This window comes from Emydura macquarii, unplaced genomic scaffold (assembly GCF_026122565.2).
Source record: "Emydura macquarii macquarii isolate MOO-44397 ecotype Brisbane River unplaced genomic scaffold, CSIRO-AGI_Emac_v2 contig_2768, whole genome shotgun sequence".
Lineage (NCBI taxonomy): Eukaryota > Metazoa > Chordata > Testudines > Chelidae > Emydura > Emydura macquarii.
This window is the reverse complement of record NW_027132905.1, coordinates 35,298,145-35,315,990: the sequence shown is the minus strand read 5'-3', so window position 1 is coordinate 35,315,990 and position 17,846 is coordinate 35,298,145. Positions and strand designations below refer to the sequence as shown.

The following is a 17,846-nucleotide window of genomic DNA, read 5'->3' as shown; positions in this document are numbered from 1 at the left end:
AGCATGTTATTGGCCAACCTGATAAATTGGACACACCCTAAAATAGGCTCCACAGCTACACAATGAACAGAGCTACACAAGAACAGAAGATGGTACACAATGTGAATGAGCAAACTGCTGTAGGAACCTTAACATTAAATCAAGAATTGCAAAAGTTAACCGTGGAGCCATAAAATGTTGTATTAACATGTTTTGCATGTATGCAAAATTTTCCTTTTAGAAAAATCCCATTGAAAACTAAAATGAATACAAACATAAACCACCCAATAAAGCAAGAAACATTAAATGTATCATAAATAAGTATATTATAACTTTATTAAATTCAAGACACGACCATATTCAAAATAAAAGTGAATAAAATCCTTTTGTCCAATACTGTACACATGATACAGAAATATCAGTGCATTTTCTATAGCATGTATTTCACCTTCATTTAGTTTGTACTAAAACATAAAAGTAAGCTTTAAAATAGCTCAAATATCTCATTCAGCAGTTTAAACTGTAAACAGCTTGTTTATTTCTGTTAGGCAGAAAACATGATAGTCATGTACCTCCATTAATGAGCACCCTTTCTCTTGTGCTTATCTATAAAAAGGATAAATATGTGAAAGTAAGCATGAGAAACAGCTAATGCACAAGTGTATCACAAGTGTATCACTGGATCTAAATGGAACAGTGAGGCACAGCCTATGGGGAAAAAAATTGAAACAGAAAGCAGCAGTATCTAAAGCAAAGGTACACGTGACTGATACTGTTTGTAAATGGAATCATGTTTAATTTACCAAAAAAACAAAAACCACACAACCAGAAAATACTGAATAGAAACCAGAACACGAGACCAGCTCATGTTGCGTTTCTTTTTATAATACAGTCAGAAGTTTGTATACTATATGGACATGTAGTCATTGCTGCCCACTTACTAGCAATTGTACATAGTTATCTTTTCCCTGCCAGTTTTAGGACACTAATATGTGTTCCTTGGACCCATTAAAGAGAGAATAGTGGGTGACGGTTAGCATTAGCTGGTCCAAGTCTCTGCTAGGAAAATCTGCAGAATTTTGCCAAGTGCCTGTTAGTGGGTGAAAGAATCCAAGAGGCACCATAAAAAAAGAAGTCTAACCTCTTTTGGAAACTACTTCACTAAATTCTACTTGTACCCTAAGTTTTCAAAATATTGGACATATAAAAAAAATCAGCCTAAACACTTTCCAATACATTTGCAAGTCTTAAGTGGATGTCAATTTCCTTCTAGCCAGATGAGCACATTCTAGCTAAAGAGAATGGGGTCTGCTCCCAGCAATGCCATCTTCTGCAAAAGATTTTAAAATGCCTCTGCTATAAAACAAATACTGTACTGCACTTTCTTCCCTGATTTCAGTTTTAGACACATCTTATTATCAAAACTGGATTTTTTCCTTGATATGCCTTTACAAAATATATTACTCTAGGATAGTGTATAACTGGCTAACCATGGCTATGGTTGCTCCATATGGCTCCATAAACGTTTTACAGTCTTCCAGTTATACAGACTAAGACAGACTTAGTGCAGAAAAACAATTCAGAGAGATATGCAGCATAAGAGGACTTTACCATTGATATTCCACTTTTCTTCTGAAACAGGAAGAATTCTATTACTTCATTATTTGAGAACCTTTCCTTGGATCTCAAAAAGTTAGCAAAATTGTTAAGATTTACTCCATCCTAAATTGTGGTGAATCATGTTCCATGAATCTATGGAGAAACCACATAACACAGAGGTTTTTGTTTCACATGGCTAACTATGTCCATTGTACCTTTTGAGTCCTGCTTTGCTGGGGCGGAAGTTGTGGTGCAGTCACCAGACCAGGACTTCATTTCTGTGCTTGAGCTGGGTTCTTCTGCTTCTCTGAAGAATTTCTCATACTTGTCCAGATATGGAGGCCTTTCAGGAAGCAGATAGTAGTGTGTTGAACTTGCCTTCTTACCATTTTCAATAATTGGAAGAATGCAAGGGACCCTGTTCGCAGATCCCTCACTGTTCTGTCTTTGTAGAGCTTTGCTGCTGACATACTTCGGATCAGGGGCAAAGCTCTGTGTGGGGGGCATGACCCCATTGAGGTACAATGGCAGACTTTTAGGGCTCGGTGTACGGGAATTGCTCTGTGATAAAGGTTCTCTCGGAGGCACTTTGGGAGGTCTGTCTTCATCACTGTATGCACTAGAAGTGACTTCTGCTGACCACCTTCTATAATCTGGTTTGAGTGCTCTAGGAGGTATGGGGACCCTAGGTGGGACCTCTGGTTTGTCTTCATCAGAATTGGGAGAAGCCCTATTTAAGTGGCTAGATATCCTCACTACTGGTTTATTAAATGATCCAGCTGGCCCTGAATGGGACCTTCGCAAACGCCGATGTAGCTGTTGTGGAGGAGGACATAGGTTGTGTGTACATCCATTTAGGTTAGTTGCAGAGTTTGCATCTTCTGTTTTAGATCCTGCTGGGGCATCAAAATAGGCATAATTGATCTGGCCGCAGCCCCTAAAGCTGCGTCTGCTTGGAGCACTGGATTTAAAAGGAGGGAGTCCATGATCATCTAACAAGAAGTCCGTATCCGAACTGGTTAAGAATTCCACCTCTCTATCAACATCATCTGGAGAGAGGTCCTCAGAAATGGGCAGTGGAGGTAGTGGCCTAGAGCTACGGTCATTGGAAGATGCAAAAGGAAATTGAGGTGGCCCACTCTTTGTCGGTGCATGAGGAAGCAGGTCTTCAGAAACACAGTCCACAGTTACTGACAGTTTGCTGAAACTAGGAACAAGATAATCTTCATGATTTGAACTAAGCTTCTCACTTTTGGGACTAAGAGGTGGTGGGCTGGATTTCTGAGGTGAGACCCTGTCACAGCTTTCAGTAAAGCAGTAGTCATTTGCTGGTGCAGGATTTGCAATGTGCCCTAGGAGGGGATAATAAAGATTAAAATGTCTATTTCTAAAATGTCTACCTCCCACCCTCCCCACTATAAATCTGTGACAGATTATTTAGCTATCTGTTTGTTCCCAATTCAGCACTAGGAAAAATGCCACCTTAATTAATAAAACTTAACTACAGTAATCCTGAAACACACCTGCATAACAATGTGTTTATGAACAGCCAGCTGTTGTCCCATCCATATAGCTTGCTTTACACAGCACACTTCACCATGCCCAAGCAAGTTTCACAGCATGTATCCTCAGAGGTAGAATATTCAACACCATGTAATTTATCTAAGATTTATAATATACCAGTGCTCCACTTAAATAAGACAATTAGAGACCCAGTGCATAACTGAGATTAAAATAGGGCTGTGTCTCAATGATAGATGTTTTAATATGCAGTTGATTTGCCCTAATCACTTTGCAACTATTATTTCCACAGAGTTCTATCCTTGTGACCAAGTTTTGCTAAATATTTGACAACACAATTTCTTTCACACAGACTACATATTTTTGCCCAGAACAAATAAAAATAGACTTTTAAAATATTAGGGAAAAAGTCAGCAATACATTGGAACACAGCTAAAGCAGTGTTTAAATTCTATCACTAGAGGGCAGCCTTGTGTCTAAAATCTGAGTCTCTCCAGTCTCTTATTGGAGATATTAAAAGGGACAGATTTTCTTCTAAACAACTTCCACTGAACAGTTTAAAGAAATGTATCTAAAAACCTTCAGTGTACATACCAATGGATGTAAAATGTTGCTGTGTCGATGGATTCAGATTATATGCCATCGCTAGAGGATCCATGTTAAAGAAAGTACTGAAAAAAAGGAAAAAATATTCTCAGTAAGTGACTCATGAACAAGCCCTAATACCACTTATTGGGTCCACTTGTGTCACATGCTTGGCAAGAACTCAAAGCCAGCTGCAAGGTTAGTTTTCCCCACTTACTTTTCAAACCCATGGTGGCCATTCCAGCAGGTTTTCAGACTTCCCATGCCTTGGCCATTATGGAGAAATCCAGTCTTTAATGGAACTCCCATCTCCTGAGTGGCAACTCCTGTTGTTGACATTGTGCCTTGCTTTGCAATGCCTCCAAACTTTAGAAATCCACAGTTCTCGCCAGGTATCCTGCAGCTTTCATTCCCTTCAGAGAAGAGGAGGATGTAAGTGCCACTAAGCAAACATGAGTGAGCAAGTCTCCCATTTTAAATGCCACCCAAATCTTTGAATTACAGTGACTCCCTTGTGCAAGGGCCTCTGGGGCCCAAACACCTGCTGATAAGAAGGAAGTATTTCACACATCAGAAGTGTTTGCCCTTCTATTTCTGACTATAAAAAACAAATCCACCATTTAGAATAAGTTCTGTAAGAGTTCGTTTTTGGGGAAACATCAATCCAAAGTTTTTCAAGTTTCAGTAAAACAGGAGATGAATAGAAGTTTTATGCCAGCAAATTCAGACCTTGACAGAGTTGACAGTTGCTCAACAGACATACCAAGTTTGCCAAAATATACAAACCTTTGTATAACCTTGTATTAGACAAACGTCCCTCTGTATTATTGTGATAAGTCACTTTGCCAAGGGTATTAACATAAAAGGAAGTCAAAGCACAATAGCTTCATTTCAAATGTAATCTTGTCAGAGTCATTCTATGAGACTGAATATAAAGTGACTGCTTAAATCAAAGGTTTGATCAATTCACAGGGCTTTCAGATAAGATCATTATATTGAATAATTAATTGCTTTTTTAAGTGTTAGCTACTAGAAATTCATTTGTCAGTCTGACAAGGTTTCCTTCTAGCATGTATCCCAAAACAGTTTCAAGCTATTGGCTTGAGCAAACCTAAACAAACTAGGGTCATCCTTTTCTACTGAAGCTTGTTTTGAATGGGTGCACAATAGTTTAGTAGGCCTATTCACAATGGGAAACAGAAGTTTCTGGCAAACACTTAAATTCAATTAGAAATGGTAATCTATGGAACATGTTGCTTTACAAGCTTATGCTTGTGTGAACCCACTTCCCCCCCAATTTCTGAAAGATCAGCTGTTCATTTTGGACACCAGAGAAACTGCAAACATAACAGGGCAGGAGAACCTCAGTCTACTCACCAGAATACAGACACTAAATGTCCTAAAATCACTTTAAAACAGACTCTTGACCTGCTCAAGGAGTACAGTGTACTGTTTAGGGCAAGATAAGAATGACATTTACATGACCAGGGCCTGGTCTACAGTGGCGACTTCGGTCGACGTAAAGACACTTATGTCGACCTCTGTACACCTGCGTCTACACTGGCACTACTGTTAAATCAAATTAAGTCGCGGCAAAAGTCGACTTAATAAGACCACCTCTGCAAGTGGCGTAGCGCCTAATTCGAATTTGTTAGCTCGATTTAGTGTCAGTGTAGACACTTCTATTTAAGTGAAGTTGTAATTGCCCTCCAGGAGGTATCCCACAATGCCTCTTTTTGACTGTTCTGGACAGTCGCGCTGTGCTGTTCTGTGGTCATGCTACCAGGAAATGTCCCCTCCCCTCAAGCCCCGGGAAGATTTTCATTTTCATTTTCTGTGCTGCCAGTGTGGAGTGAGCTTTGTCACTGTTCTCCGGAAGGCTACTGCAAAGCCCAAACGCGCTCCAGCATGGAGTAGACCAGAGGTCTTAGATCTCATCAGTTTGTGGGGCAAGGAGTCCGTTCTGGCTCAGCTTAGAGCCAGCAAAAGGAATCTGGACATTTATGGGAAGATATCCCAGGGCCTGCTGGAGAAGGGACACAAGAGGGATGTGCAGAAGTGCTCTGTGAAGATCAAGGAGCTGTGTCAGTCATATCAGAAAGCCAGGGAAGCTAACAGCTTCTACGATGAGGGGCATGCAATTCTCAGTGGCAATCCCATCATGGTGCCACCCCACAGCATTAATACCTCTGCTAGGTCACAGTCCATGGACAATGATGAGGACTCCATGGATGAGGAGAGCAGGGTGCAGGAGAGCGGGGTGTCCGTTCTCCTTGAAAGTCAGGACCTATTCCTGACCCCAGAGCAGTCCAGCAACACACAGGACAGCACTAATGATCCCGGGGAAGGTACATCTGGTGAGTTTTTTCCTTCTTAGCAGTTCTGTCCTTTTACATAGGGGGTGGCAGGGGGGAGGCGACTTCAGGTGTTTCGGTGACTGTACTGGGAGTTTATTTATGTGATGAGATGCTCCAATAATCATAGTTGATATCTCACAGAAGCTTTAGTGTAGGTAATCTGTTATCCTTTCCAAAAGTTTTCTGGGGAGGGCTGCCTTGTTCCTCTCTCCATGGTCGGATACTTTGCCGAGCCACACTGCAATCAAGGGAGCCTGCATCATGGCTGAACACAGTGGGTACTGTGTGCAGCAAATCTTCCCTTTCCTCCTGTGTGACCCTCAGGAGACTGATATCGCTCATGGTCACTTAGGGATGATGGTGCATGTTTAAAATACTAGAGCTATACAGAAGATGCCCTGTGCCTTTATATTCCCCATTGCAGTGTCCTACCAAGTCACACTGATTACTTTTATTTGGTTTAGGCAGAGACTATATACCCCCCCATGCTGTCCTTAGATCCTCTCTGCAAAGCAAGCAGACCCTTATGGGATGTCAGGAATGGAATGAGGGTCTGTGTTTGTCCTGTGCACTGCAAGGGGAGTATTGTCTACATTGTTGCAATTGTGTCATTTTCTTTACTCTGCTAACAATGGCTACCTTGTTATTTTTCTTTCATTCAGTAGAAACCTTGGCCTTGGCCCCACCCTCAAGAAATGCTGTGGAAAGACTATCACAGATTAGAAAGAGGAAACAAAACAAAAAAAACAGATGACATGTTGGGCGAGATCATGAACCCCTCAATGGCTGCAGAGACAGAACTCAGAGCATGGTGGCTGACCTTGTCCCAGAATATGACCATGGACAGGGAGAGTCGCAGAGAAATGATGGAGCATGATTGCAGTACCACGCAGGAGATGCTGCGAATCATGTGGGACCAGGCAGACATGCTGCAGTGGCTTGTGGAGCTTCAGGAGGAGCAGAGGCAGGACAGTCTCGCTGCAGCCCCTCCATAATGCTCCTCCACTGAGGGCTTTGCTGCCCCGCCCCTTCCCCACCCCCAAAAGGTCTCGGAGGAGACTGGCCAAGCTGAAATACACGCTGACAGCTGGCCAGCAAGCTACCACCCTACCTCTTGAGACAGTGAATGAACACTCCCCTCCTTCCCTCATGACTGGAATGTTCATAAATAAAGTTTGCATAATTTCAACGTTTCTTTATTAAATCATATCTTGTTCTGGAGGGATTTGGCAGGTACAGATACTGATTGGGGGGGGAGGATGGGGATTTCACCAACAGCAAACATACAGGAACAGAAATTAGTCCTGCATCTCATTGCAGAACCTGGTTTTCAAAGCTTCCCTAATGCAAAGTGCTCCATGGTTCGCTCGCAGCGTACTGCTGGCATCTGGCTGCTCATAATTGGCGGCCAGTCTTTCTGCCTTCACAGCCCAACCCTGGGGGAACATCTCACCCTTCGCTTCACACACATTATGAAAAACACAGCATGCAGATATCACAGAAGGGAGGTTCTTCTCAGTCATGTCCAGCCTAGTGAGAAGACTCCTCCATCTACCCTTTAAATGCCCAAACGCACATTCTGCAACCATTCTGCCACTGCTTAACCTGTTATTAAAACACTCCTTGTCGCTGTCAAGGTGCCCAGTGTATGGCTTCATTAGCCAAGGGAGCAAGGGGTAAGCAGGATCCCCCAGGATCACTATGGGCATTTCCACAGCCTCTGATGTGAATTTTTTGGTCGGGGAAGAAAGTGCCCGCCTGCATATTAGAGAACAGCCCTGAATTACGAAATACGCGTGCATCATGCACCTTCCCAGACCACCCCACTTAGATGTCAGTGAAATGACCCCAGTGATCCACAAGGCCCTGCAGGACCATGGAAAAGTACCCCTTGCGGTTTATGTACTCGGTTGCTAGGTAGACAGGCGCTAAGATAGGGATGTACATCCCATCAATGGCCCCCTGCAGTTTGGGAAGCCCACCGTGGCAAACCCATCTACTATGTCCTGCACATTTCCCAAAGTCACTATCCTTTATAGCAGAAGTCTACCAATGGCCCTGCATACATGAATCATTGCGATGCCCACTGTAGTTTACCGACTCCGAACTGATTCCCAACCGAGCGGTAGCAGTCGGGGGTTGTCAGCTTCCACAGAGCGATAGCGACTCTCTTCTCCATTGTCAGAGCTTGTCTCAAGCGAGTATTCACGGGCTTCAGGGACGGGGCCAGCTCCAAGCATAGTTCAAGGAAAGTGGCCTTTCGCATACGGAAGTTTTGCAGCCACTGATCATCATCTCACAGCTGCGTAACGATGCAGTCCCACCAGTCTGTGCTTGTTTCCCTGCACCAGAACTGGCGGTCCACGGACTGCAGATGATTTGTTACAGCCTGCAGCAATCGGGAACTGTTCTGCTCAATGGCTTGTTGCAGGGCAGCCTCGGTGGCATCGCTGTTGTCTGTGCTTCGGCTTCTTGCTCTACTTCGAAAATACTCGACGATAAGCTGCGATGTATTTGTGAAGCTCACAATAATAGTGCAGAGTTGAGCTGGTTCCATGTTTCTGCAGCAATGGCGAGCGTGGGGAGTAAAAAATGGCACAAAAATAGGTTTCCTGTTTGTTTGGGAGAAGGGAGGGGAAAGCAGCATTGCATCATGGGATGATGAAACTCATCCCAACAGCCACCCACAGTGCACTGCTTTGAAAGTCGAAATAAGCATGGTGAGTGTGGATGAACGAGACCTGTGCAAACAGCATAGTGTGTACATGCTGCTGTGACTTCTAAAAATCGGCAGCTGAAAGTTCCTTAAAGTAAGTCGACTTCCCTCGGCAGTGTAGACATGACCCAGGAAGAGACATGTTTACCGAACACAGCCAGTTATGTCACATCCCTGGGTAGCTGAAAGGATATTCTCTTGAAAAACGTAAGCCAGACATGGGTTTGGGACCAGATCATGCTCTGGCATACTGTTTAAGGGATGCACAATAAATACTCTTTACTGTTGGTTGTGTTCTCTCCAGCTCCCCAGCCTTTCATTATTCCATCCCCTAGAAAATATGTTCAAGAATAAGTAAGGAAACTGCCTGTTCTCCAGAGAATGGGTCAGGAATAATAGTGCATCCTTCTGCACTGAAAATTAAACTTCTGTTCCCATGATACTGCAAGAGGTAGGTTCTACAGACCTATCTGCTGCTTACAGGGCCATGGCGCTCAATACTAAATATGGACCAAGGCAAGTGCTCCAAAGTTTTAACTCATGCTCTAACAACAACTTTTGCTGCTGCCTAGGGCAACAAGTCACTTAATTTCTCTACTTCTGTTATTCAACTGTAAAATGAGAAAATACTGATTTTCCTGACTCTCAGAGGCAAGGAGGATAAACATCTGTAAAATACTTTGAGATTGTATACATGCTTATAACTCTTAATGAGAGCCAGTAATACAAGATAAAGCAGCATGGAGTTTTTCCAAACCTTGAACAACCAGAACTCATCTGCATCAACACAAATCAATGTAGGTGCTTCCTTTCTTTCTCCCTCAACTGAAGTGTTTCTTAGCCAGGCATGTTGCATGACTCATAGGCAGGAGAAGGTGAGCTTTGCTGAAATTGTGCAAGACTCACAGTCTGCCATTTTTTCTGTGACAGGATTGCACCATAGTCTTACGAGAAAAAAAAATCTTTATTTCAGCCCTTCTGTTTCAATAGCATATATGGGAATACTAACTTAAACTATGAGATAGTATAAAGCAACATTTATTTTTAACTTTAGATAGTTAATTCTTACACCACAAAATCAAGTTAAAGACACCCCCCAAACAATGGAAGCTAGGGCGAATTAAAATCTATGATTTAAAAAATAAACACAACTCAGATTTATTTAAATAAAATACATTTTTGTTAAAAATAAACCAATTTAAAATTTAATTTGAAATTATGACAACTTACATTAAGGCATAAACTTATTAAAATAATTTAAATTAAAAACAAAAAGTTATTAAGCAGTACATGTTTGCTACCAAATATTAGAGGAAGTCATACCACTGAATTGGTAGAACTCACTGTCTAAGTACTATTACCAACCAGCCAGTTGAAGTGCTAAACCAGCATTTGACAGCATTAGCCTCTTATGCAAGTGCAGACAGACTATTTTAAAAACATAAGAATGGCCATACTGGATCAGACCAACTGTCCATCTAGCCCAGTATCCAGTCTGCCAGCAGTGACCAATGCCAGGTGCTTCAGAAGGAAGGAACAGAGCAGGTGATCATGAAGTGATCCATCCCGTCCCCATTCCCATTTCATTGAACTGAACTAGTTGAATAAAGTGATTAGTTCATAAGCTGACTGGGAGTTGAAAAAGCAGGAAACATGTGTGTTTTCCCTCTTTTGACCTATGAATTAAAAGTAGGTGTTGGAAGATGAGATATACTAGTTCTAAAATCTTGAAGGACATGATGACTAGAAACTATTACTTCAATTTACCAAGATAATACTTCCTTTGTTGAATAAATCAGTTCTATGCGCAAAATATGTGTTGGTAAACTTTTCTTCTGTATCTAGAATATTTAACAGTAGTTTTAACAAATAAAAAAATTAAAATGCTGTTTTTACCCACTTAGAATTGAACTTCAATTTCCCTACAAGTAAAGTTTGACACAAAAAAAAAAAAAAACAACCAAGAAAAAATTACTCTAGTAAATAAATGTACAATTTTCTAACAAAATATGTAAAAAAAGTTATTAAACCAAATAAAATGTTAAAATATATAATTGCTTAAGTAAACTTGTATAGCTGCTACAGTGTGTATCCTCCTGGTTAGGAAAAAAAGTACCAAATTTAGAGTAAAGGCTAGATTTACTTGCAAATTAACATGTTTTAATTGTTACTGACCAATAAGTTTAAAATTTTCTTTAAGAAGTAAATTGATAAGCAATTCCTGAAAGTGATTAAGAAAATTTCATTAAGTCACTTACTAGTTATCAGCTAAAGATACACGAGACTCCAGTTAAGGCATTAACCTCTCATTCTCTCAGTTGTGCAAGCACAGACAGGGTATTCTACTTCAGGACTGAGAGTGAAGAAGACCATTTGGCAAAGATCCTTTTAAGCAGCACAATGGAAGTAGGACACTGATCCACAAACTCAGTTTCATGCAGCATTAAAGATCGACATCAATCCATGCAAGTTTATACCACAAAAAGTGTCATAAGCCAGAAATGCGTGTTCCAAATGGAGTTTGACTGCTCATGTCAGCTCAAGCTGTATCACCGTTTTAAGTTCTCACTTGTTGCCTACAGGACAGGTAAAGTGCTCAATTTACTACCTACCTAGTTAAGTTCTTAAGTTAAGTGTCAAGAATTAGAAAATAATTTTAAAATAATTCATCCATAGGCTAAAATGCTAAGAATGCTAAGAATCACACTATGTTTGATTTACCCCAGTGTTCCACCTTACTCTGCTTACAAGATCCAGCAAGACCACAGAGAAAGTGTCTGTTGAAATATAAAAAGCAGATGAGATAGGAAGGAGACTGGTGCTTAAACAGTTTGAAAGCACATGTAGGGTAGAATGCTTGCTCTGATTACGTGAAATAGCCTGCAGGGATTCTAAAAGGCCCAGCCTCCACCTGCGCCTTGCCAAAACCACTACTAGTAATCAGTGTGTCAACCTCCTAAATGCTGTCTAAATCTCAGCTTTCAGAGTGATTGTGCAACCATCACCTGCTCTGAAATTTCCTTGGAATTCTAAGCTTCCATTTCAATAGACATTTAAATATTTACGCACTCTTTTCAATTGTTTCCATCACCTAGTCAGTTTTCTTAATAAAAAAATAAAGACAAATTATGTGTTGATAAAGCATGCTCACTTTTAACAATAATCTCTTTGTGAATTCATAGGTGACCTGCCTCTAACATTTAAATGGGGAAATGTGAATGAGCTGTTATGAAACTGTCCCAGTTTCCAACGTTCTTGAAGTGAGTGTAGGAGGGGAAGCAAAGAAGGCAACATAACCGCATGTTCTCCTCTACTACTAAGTCAGTTTTACCTTTTTGTGTCCTGGGTCTAAAGAGTTTGTGCTTCTATTTTAAAATACATAGCACACTGTTTAGCATTGTGAACTTGAAGCTTAGTAGGGAGCAAACTCAGACTCTACCAGACAGAGATGCATTAACACTTGATTTTGGATGGTACACTCTCAATAAGGATACTGAGGAATATATATTTCTTCATAGATTTTTGAACAACGTCAATTTGCAGCATAAACTCATTTTACAGAGAAACTCTCTTTATGCCATCAGTTATGTGACAGTAACTGGGTTTGTGGATTAGCAAAGATTTAATAAAATATTGTAGTTCTATGAAATTGTATGACAATTTAATTCATTTCACAAAATACAACAGAATATACTAGTTTTACCATAAATAAAGCTAAATTACACTTATCAAAGTGACCAGACAAACTACTATGTAATACAGCGTCCTTGATTTATGATGTTTGTTGTGAAAATGAGTGAGTTAGTAAATTCGGTTATTCACAATGGCTTCCCAATTATGCTGACAAGCCCTACATACATGAAGTAAAGTGATCAGAAAGATACAAGCCTGTGAGGACTTCCTGAAAATATTACAATTTGCATATCTAGTCAAGAAGCTAAATGACTATAAAGGAAAACTACAATTAGTTCTTGCTTCAGTCACTAAAAACTCAGAGACCCAAGCTAAGGCAAAGCAAAATAATGTTTGTGGCAGTTTGTGACCAGAGAGAGTACAAAGAGAGTTTAAAAATATTCTTCCCAGACTGTATTGCCACAAGTATAAATATTTGGATGTTAAGGTAGTTTATAGCAGTGGCTTTCAACCTTTCCAGACTACCATACCCCTTTCAGGAGTCTGATTTGTCTTGCATACCCCAAGTTTCACCTCACTTAAAAAAACTACCTGCTTACAAAATCAGACAAAAAAACACAGAAGTGTCACAGCACACTAATACTGAAAAACTGCATATAATTATAAAATAAATCAACTAGAATATAAATACTGTACTTATTTTTCAGTGTATGGTGCAGTATAAACAAATCATTGTCGGTATGAAATTTTAGTTTATACTGACTTCGCTAGTGCTTTTTATTTAGCCTGTTGTAAAACTAGGCAACTATCTAGATGAATGAATGTATCCCCTAGAAGACCTCTGTGTACCCCCGGGGTATGAGTACCCCTGGTTGAGAACCACTGATTCATAGTATACAACATGCCCTATGTAGATTTTTTGGCCGTTTCCCTAATGAAAACTATATGTATGCAAATACTCCAGTTACACTGCAGCTACAATATTTGTTTTTCATATCTGACCAGAAATTAAAATGTGAAGTTCCATTTCTTTGCTTCAATTCAGTCTATTGTTGTGATCATGCAGCCATATTTATCAGACTGTAGCCATTTTTTCTGAAAACAATGGACCATTTAGATACATTTATTTATTTATTGGCATTTTTGTGGCAATCACTAGAGGCCTGCACAGATACAAAATTTGTATCCTCATCCAATCCGCAATATGCATGGTCAGCAGATATATGGAGATTTGCAGGGCTCTAGCAATCACCACCACAGCACTCAAATCATTGTTATGCACAGGAGGCTAAGCCGTGCCTAAAGGATGCACCACACGTAATGGAATTGGCTCCAATTTGCAGTGAAAATTGTTGCATGCCTACACAAAATCTAGACAGGGATTACACACATATCTATCTGTGTGATGCTACATGCTGAAGAGATAAAAGATCATATTCTCTGGTACACAGAATTAAAAGCTGCATCTATCAACTATACATTCTTAGAAGGAAATGAAGCAGTAAGAACATATGGTCTTAACCTAATTTTGCTTACCTTGCCACCATGTATCATTAATAAATCTCACAAGCAATTCATAGGAGGGGCACATTTTTGTCATACAAGTCATTGTTCATCTTAACTCTTCCTTATTTGACAATATGATGTAATTTCCTCCTATAATATACTCATATATAAGATTTCTGTTAATTTGGGATGATAGCTAACTGTTTGCACCGCTTTTAATCTTTAACCATTTCGGATCCTAGTTAGACTTCAGAAAGTCTATTTGATGTTACTGTTTAATGTACTTAATGAAATTCATAACATATTGTGTAATTAGGCTTTGAAAGTCTAGTTTCTGCAGTGGTCATTACATAATTTCATTAGGTCCCTAACCCCAGTTACAATCTAAATAATAATTCAGGTGACCAAAGACTGAAAATTCAACTCTTTATTTTAATTTTTCAATTGTGGGCATCCATCATTAGGAATCTTATCAAAAATATATCAGCTAACTCTTAGACAAACCGATTTCCCAAGCACCTACTGACCTAGAATGGGCTCTAGCTCATCAATATTGAAAAGTTTCGTGGACAATCATGTTTTAGGGAGCAGTCTGAGTGAAGAGATTGGTAGCTTGGCGCACAGGGACAGGTGCACACTCAGACTGTTCAAAGCATAAAGGGCAGCAAGTAGGGTGAAGAAGACAGAGGAACAAATAGGAAAGCAGCTTGGAAAGAGGTGGGGAGTAGGTAGAAATAAAAGTAGAGGTGGGTAGGAGTAGATTTGTGCAGAAACTTAAAGTTATGGCAGAAGGAAAACAGCTAACCCAACTAGAACAGCCACATTATATGGCTGTGAGAGGACGTGATTTTTAGATGGACTGAAGGTACTGTGCTGTTTGCCTTCTACAGGAGACTTATCCCAGGTTTTAACTCTATTAATTTTGGTGATCAAAAACAGCATCCAGAGGAACTTATAAATTACAGATTAAAGCTAACCCTTAAGCAGTGAAATTATTGTCCTGCCACTGCCTGTCAGATTTCAGGCTCATGCTGCAGCCTTGGTGTATAGTATTATGAAGTCTTACAGTGGATATAGCCAGCTTTCATTTAAAAATAAAACACCATTTAATATATAACTGGCTCAAATTCTGCCAACAACTAAATAACTACACTAAATTTGATAAATTCCACATTAGTGTACAGATCATGGCTTATCACATAAGTTATACTATTAAACCCCCCCAACCTGTCAATAAGTGGCATGAGACCATTGAAGTTTCAAAGCCACTATACACCATTAATATTGTGTAATTAGAGTAGCATGCATTCACAAGAAGCATTATAAATACAGTAAGTATACAGTGTTGTCTTTGGTTTTAACCATCACAAATGGGCTATTTCAGAAAAAACAAAGCCATGAGTCCATATAAAGGGCTAGAGTGACCAAGAAAACTTAAGTCATCTTAAATTAGGGTGCAAAAAGCAGCATCTGAACCCACAATGTGCTATTTATTTAAAGGGTTGGCAAATCAGCTAGAAGGAAAAAGAATTGCTACTAACCACTTTGCTGTTTCAGTCCAGGGAGAAAGAAAATTATGGCAGAGCTATAACTCCTGAAAACAGGTGTATAATGGAAATACTAGACCCAATAGCTAGCCACATGAAAATGTGCTGCAATAAGTCAGACAGTAAATGTGGAAAGTGTGACTAATTTTCATTAAACTAAATTCTAAAAAAAGCTTCCTTTCTATGATGGTTATGCAGTATACATATGGGTGCAGCGTTTTAAACAATACATTTGTTTTCTCTGCCTAAGTTCTATAGCTAGGTAATAGAGTTGTCAATTGCAAATTCAGGTAAAGCCCTACCTGTGCTAGCTTTTAAAGAAACACAAAAATAGAAATGAATTATCTTTTTCTGGCTGAGTTTCTCTCTTTGAAACAGAAGGTCTTGTTAATGTGTCAACATTTTACGAAGTAGAACTGGGGCCTCAATGCTGGTGTAATACTTAAGCACACTGAAGTCACTGGGACTGCTCATGTGAGCAATGTTACACATATGCTTAGGCATTTGTAGGATCATGGCTTAAAACTGGAACTTTTGTACAGTGTGTATTTTACTACATCAAAAGTAATGTAATTAAATTGCCTGCAGTATGCTCAAATAGCACCACAACATCTAGTACGAAGCCTGGTTAAACAATAAATATTTTTAGGAAAATGTCTCCCTCTCCCCACTCTCAAACCTAAGTCTTTAGTTAACCATTGCATTTGAATACCTTATTAAATAACAATTTAGGGTAATAATTATGACTGAGAGAAACAAGAGTAGAAAAGATGGGTCATCTTTTTTGGATCAACAAAAGTAAAAAATCACTAATTTTTAGACCCAAAACATCTTATCTTCAAATACTAGCAGATGACGCAACAATTAGGTGATTTTGTGATTTAGTTTGTTAATAAAATAGCATTACATAATTTAGTCATTTTTCTTTCAGGACCACTGTGACTAGCCTGAAATAAGAAATTCTACCAACTTTGGCTTCCAGAACACTTGGAGCTGAAGTGTTAGTGACAGGCCCTGAGCTGGCTATGATCCCAACTGCTGTAAACTGAACCCGAGACAGTACAACTTCGGTTTTTTAACAAAGCTCCTGCAGCTCTAGAATCTTAGCCCTGGGATGCAGTTCCGCCCGCTCTGGGGAGGATGACAAATGTCTCCTCCCGGAACCTGGTTACCACAGAGTGGGGGGAGGACGAGTATGGAACTGGCTCTGGCACGCAGCGTCACAACACACATGCCGAACCCAGGCGTCCTCAGGGCTAGGGAACAACAGAGCACCTGCTCTACAGCCGCCCCCTTCTTCCCCCTGCCAGGAGCCCGGTAACTGGGCGCGCCACACCTGTGCCGCAGGCACATCCGCCTAGAGGCAGACACCCCCGGCCGCATGACTAATCCCCCACTCAATCACGCTGTGCCCAGCCCAGGGTGCGGCGCCGCGCCGCGCCGGACACCCTCCTCCAGTCCCAACGCGTTAGCATCCAGCGGACAGCTCCTGCCCAGCCCGGGGACCCGAGCAGGCTCCAGGCCGCCGCACGGCAGAGAGCCTCCTTTCCCCGAGAGCAGCGGCTGCCAGCCTCTGCTGCCGCAGACGGAGCCGGGCGCGAGGAGCCGGCGGAGACGCGGCGCCCCACAGCAGGGCCCGGCTACCATGGCAACAAGCACTCCTGAGAGCAGGCCCAGAAAGAAACGTGGGGGCCAGAGCCGGGAGCGCGGGCGGGACGACCCCGCACCCCCTGAGCGCGCTGCTCCCGGCGCAGCCCTGCCCCCTAGGGAATCACTTACCCAGAGAACGGTGCCACGGCTCTGCATATCCCACTCCCTGCCCGGCTTGGGGGGGACACTGGCACTGCGCGTGCGCCACACCCGAGCCCGTCGCTAGCAGCTCTAAGTAAACGCTGTCGCTGCCCTGCGGCCGCGGCGCTGCCACTGTTCTTATGTTGTTGGAGTGGGCCACGTCTGAAAGCCACGCCCCTCGGCCCGGCCACACCTCCTTCCGTCACTGGCTTCGGAGAAAGCCTTAAAGGGGCGATGTCGGGCCGCCACCCAATCAGCGCTGCCACCGAGCGTGGGGACGGAGACGCGATTCTGAGAATCTAGGGACAAATGACGCGGACCGTGAGCGTGCGCGAGAGCAGGAGCGGGACACGCCCGTGTGTGATTGGCCAATGGCACGTGCAGCAGCGCAAAGTCGGGGTTGCTCTGGCCGGGTCTGGCCTTGTTCTTCCTCCCTCCGCATGCAGTCCATCCGGCTCCGTGCCAGGGCGGCCTGCCTGGACCTGCTCCGGCCCGACTGCGTCTGCGCAGCGCCTTGCACAGCTGGACTGTGGGAGCTGCTGCAATGCGCGGGACCCAGTGTGTTCTGCGCATAGGCCTCCAGAGGCGAAATGGCCCCGTGGGTGGGGCCGC

General features: G+C 41.8%; 1 protein-coding gene across 1 annotated transcript; it reads right to left on the bottom strand.

Moving 5' to 3' along the window:
• Nucleotides 1-288: 288 nt before the first annotated feature.
• ERRFI1 (ERBB receptor feedback inhibitor 1) lies at nt 289-17,379 on the bottom strand. The gene is made up of 4 exons (XM_067567027.1): nt 17,223-17,379; nt 3,902-4,097; nt 3,694-3,770; nt 289-2,930 (listed from the first exon to the last, which is right to left on the bottom strand). The coding sequence occupies exons 2-4, from the start codon at nt 4,021-4,023 to the stop codon at nt 1,732-1,734; spliced, it is 1,398 nt and encodes a 465-aa protein (XP_067423128.1). The 5' UTR covers nt 4,024-4,097; nt 17,223-17,379; the 3' UTR covers nt 289-1,731.
• Between the last annotated feature and the right edge of the window lie 467 nt (nt 17,380-17,846).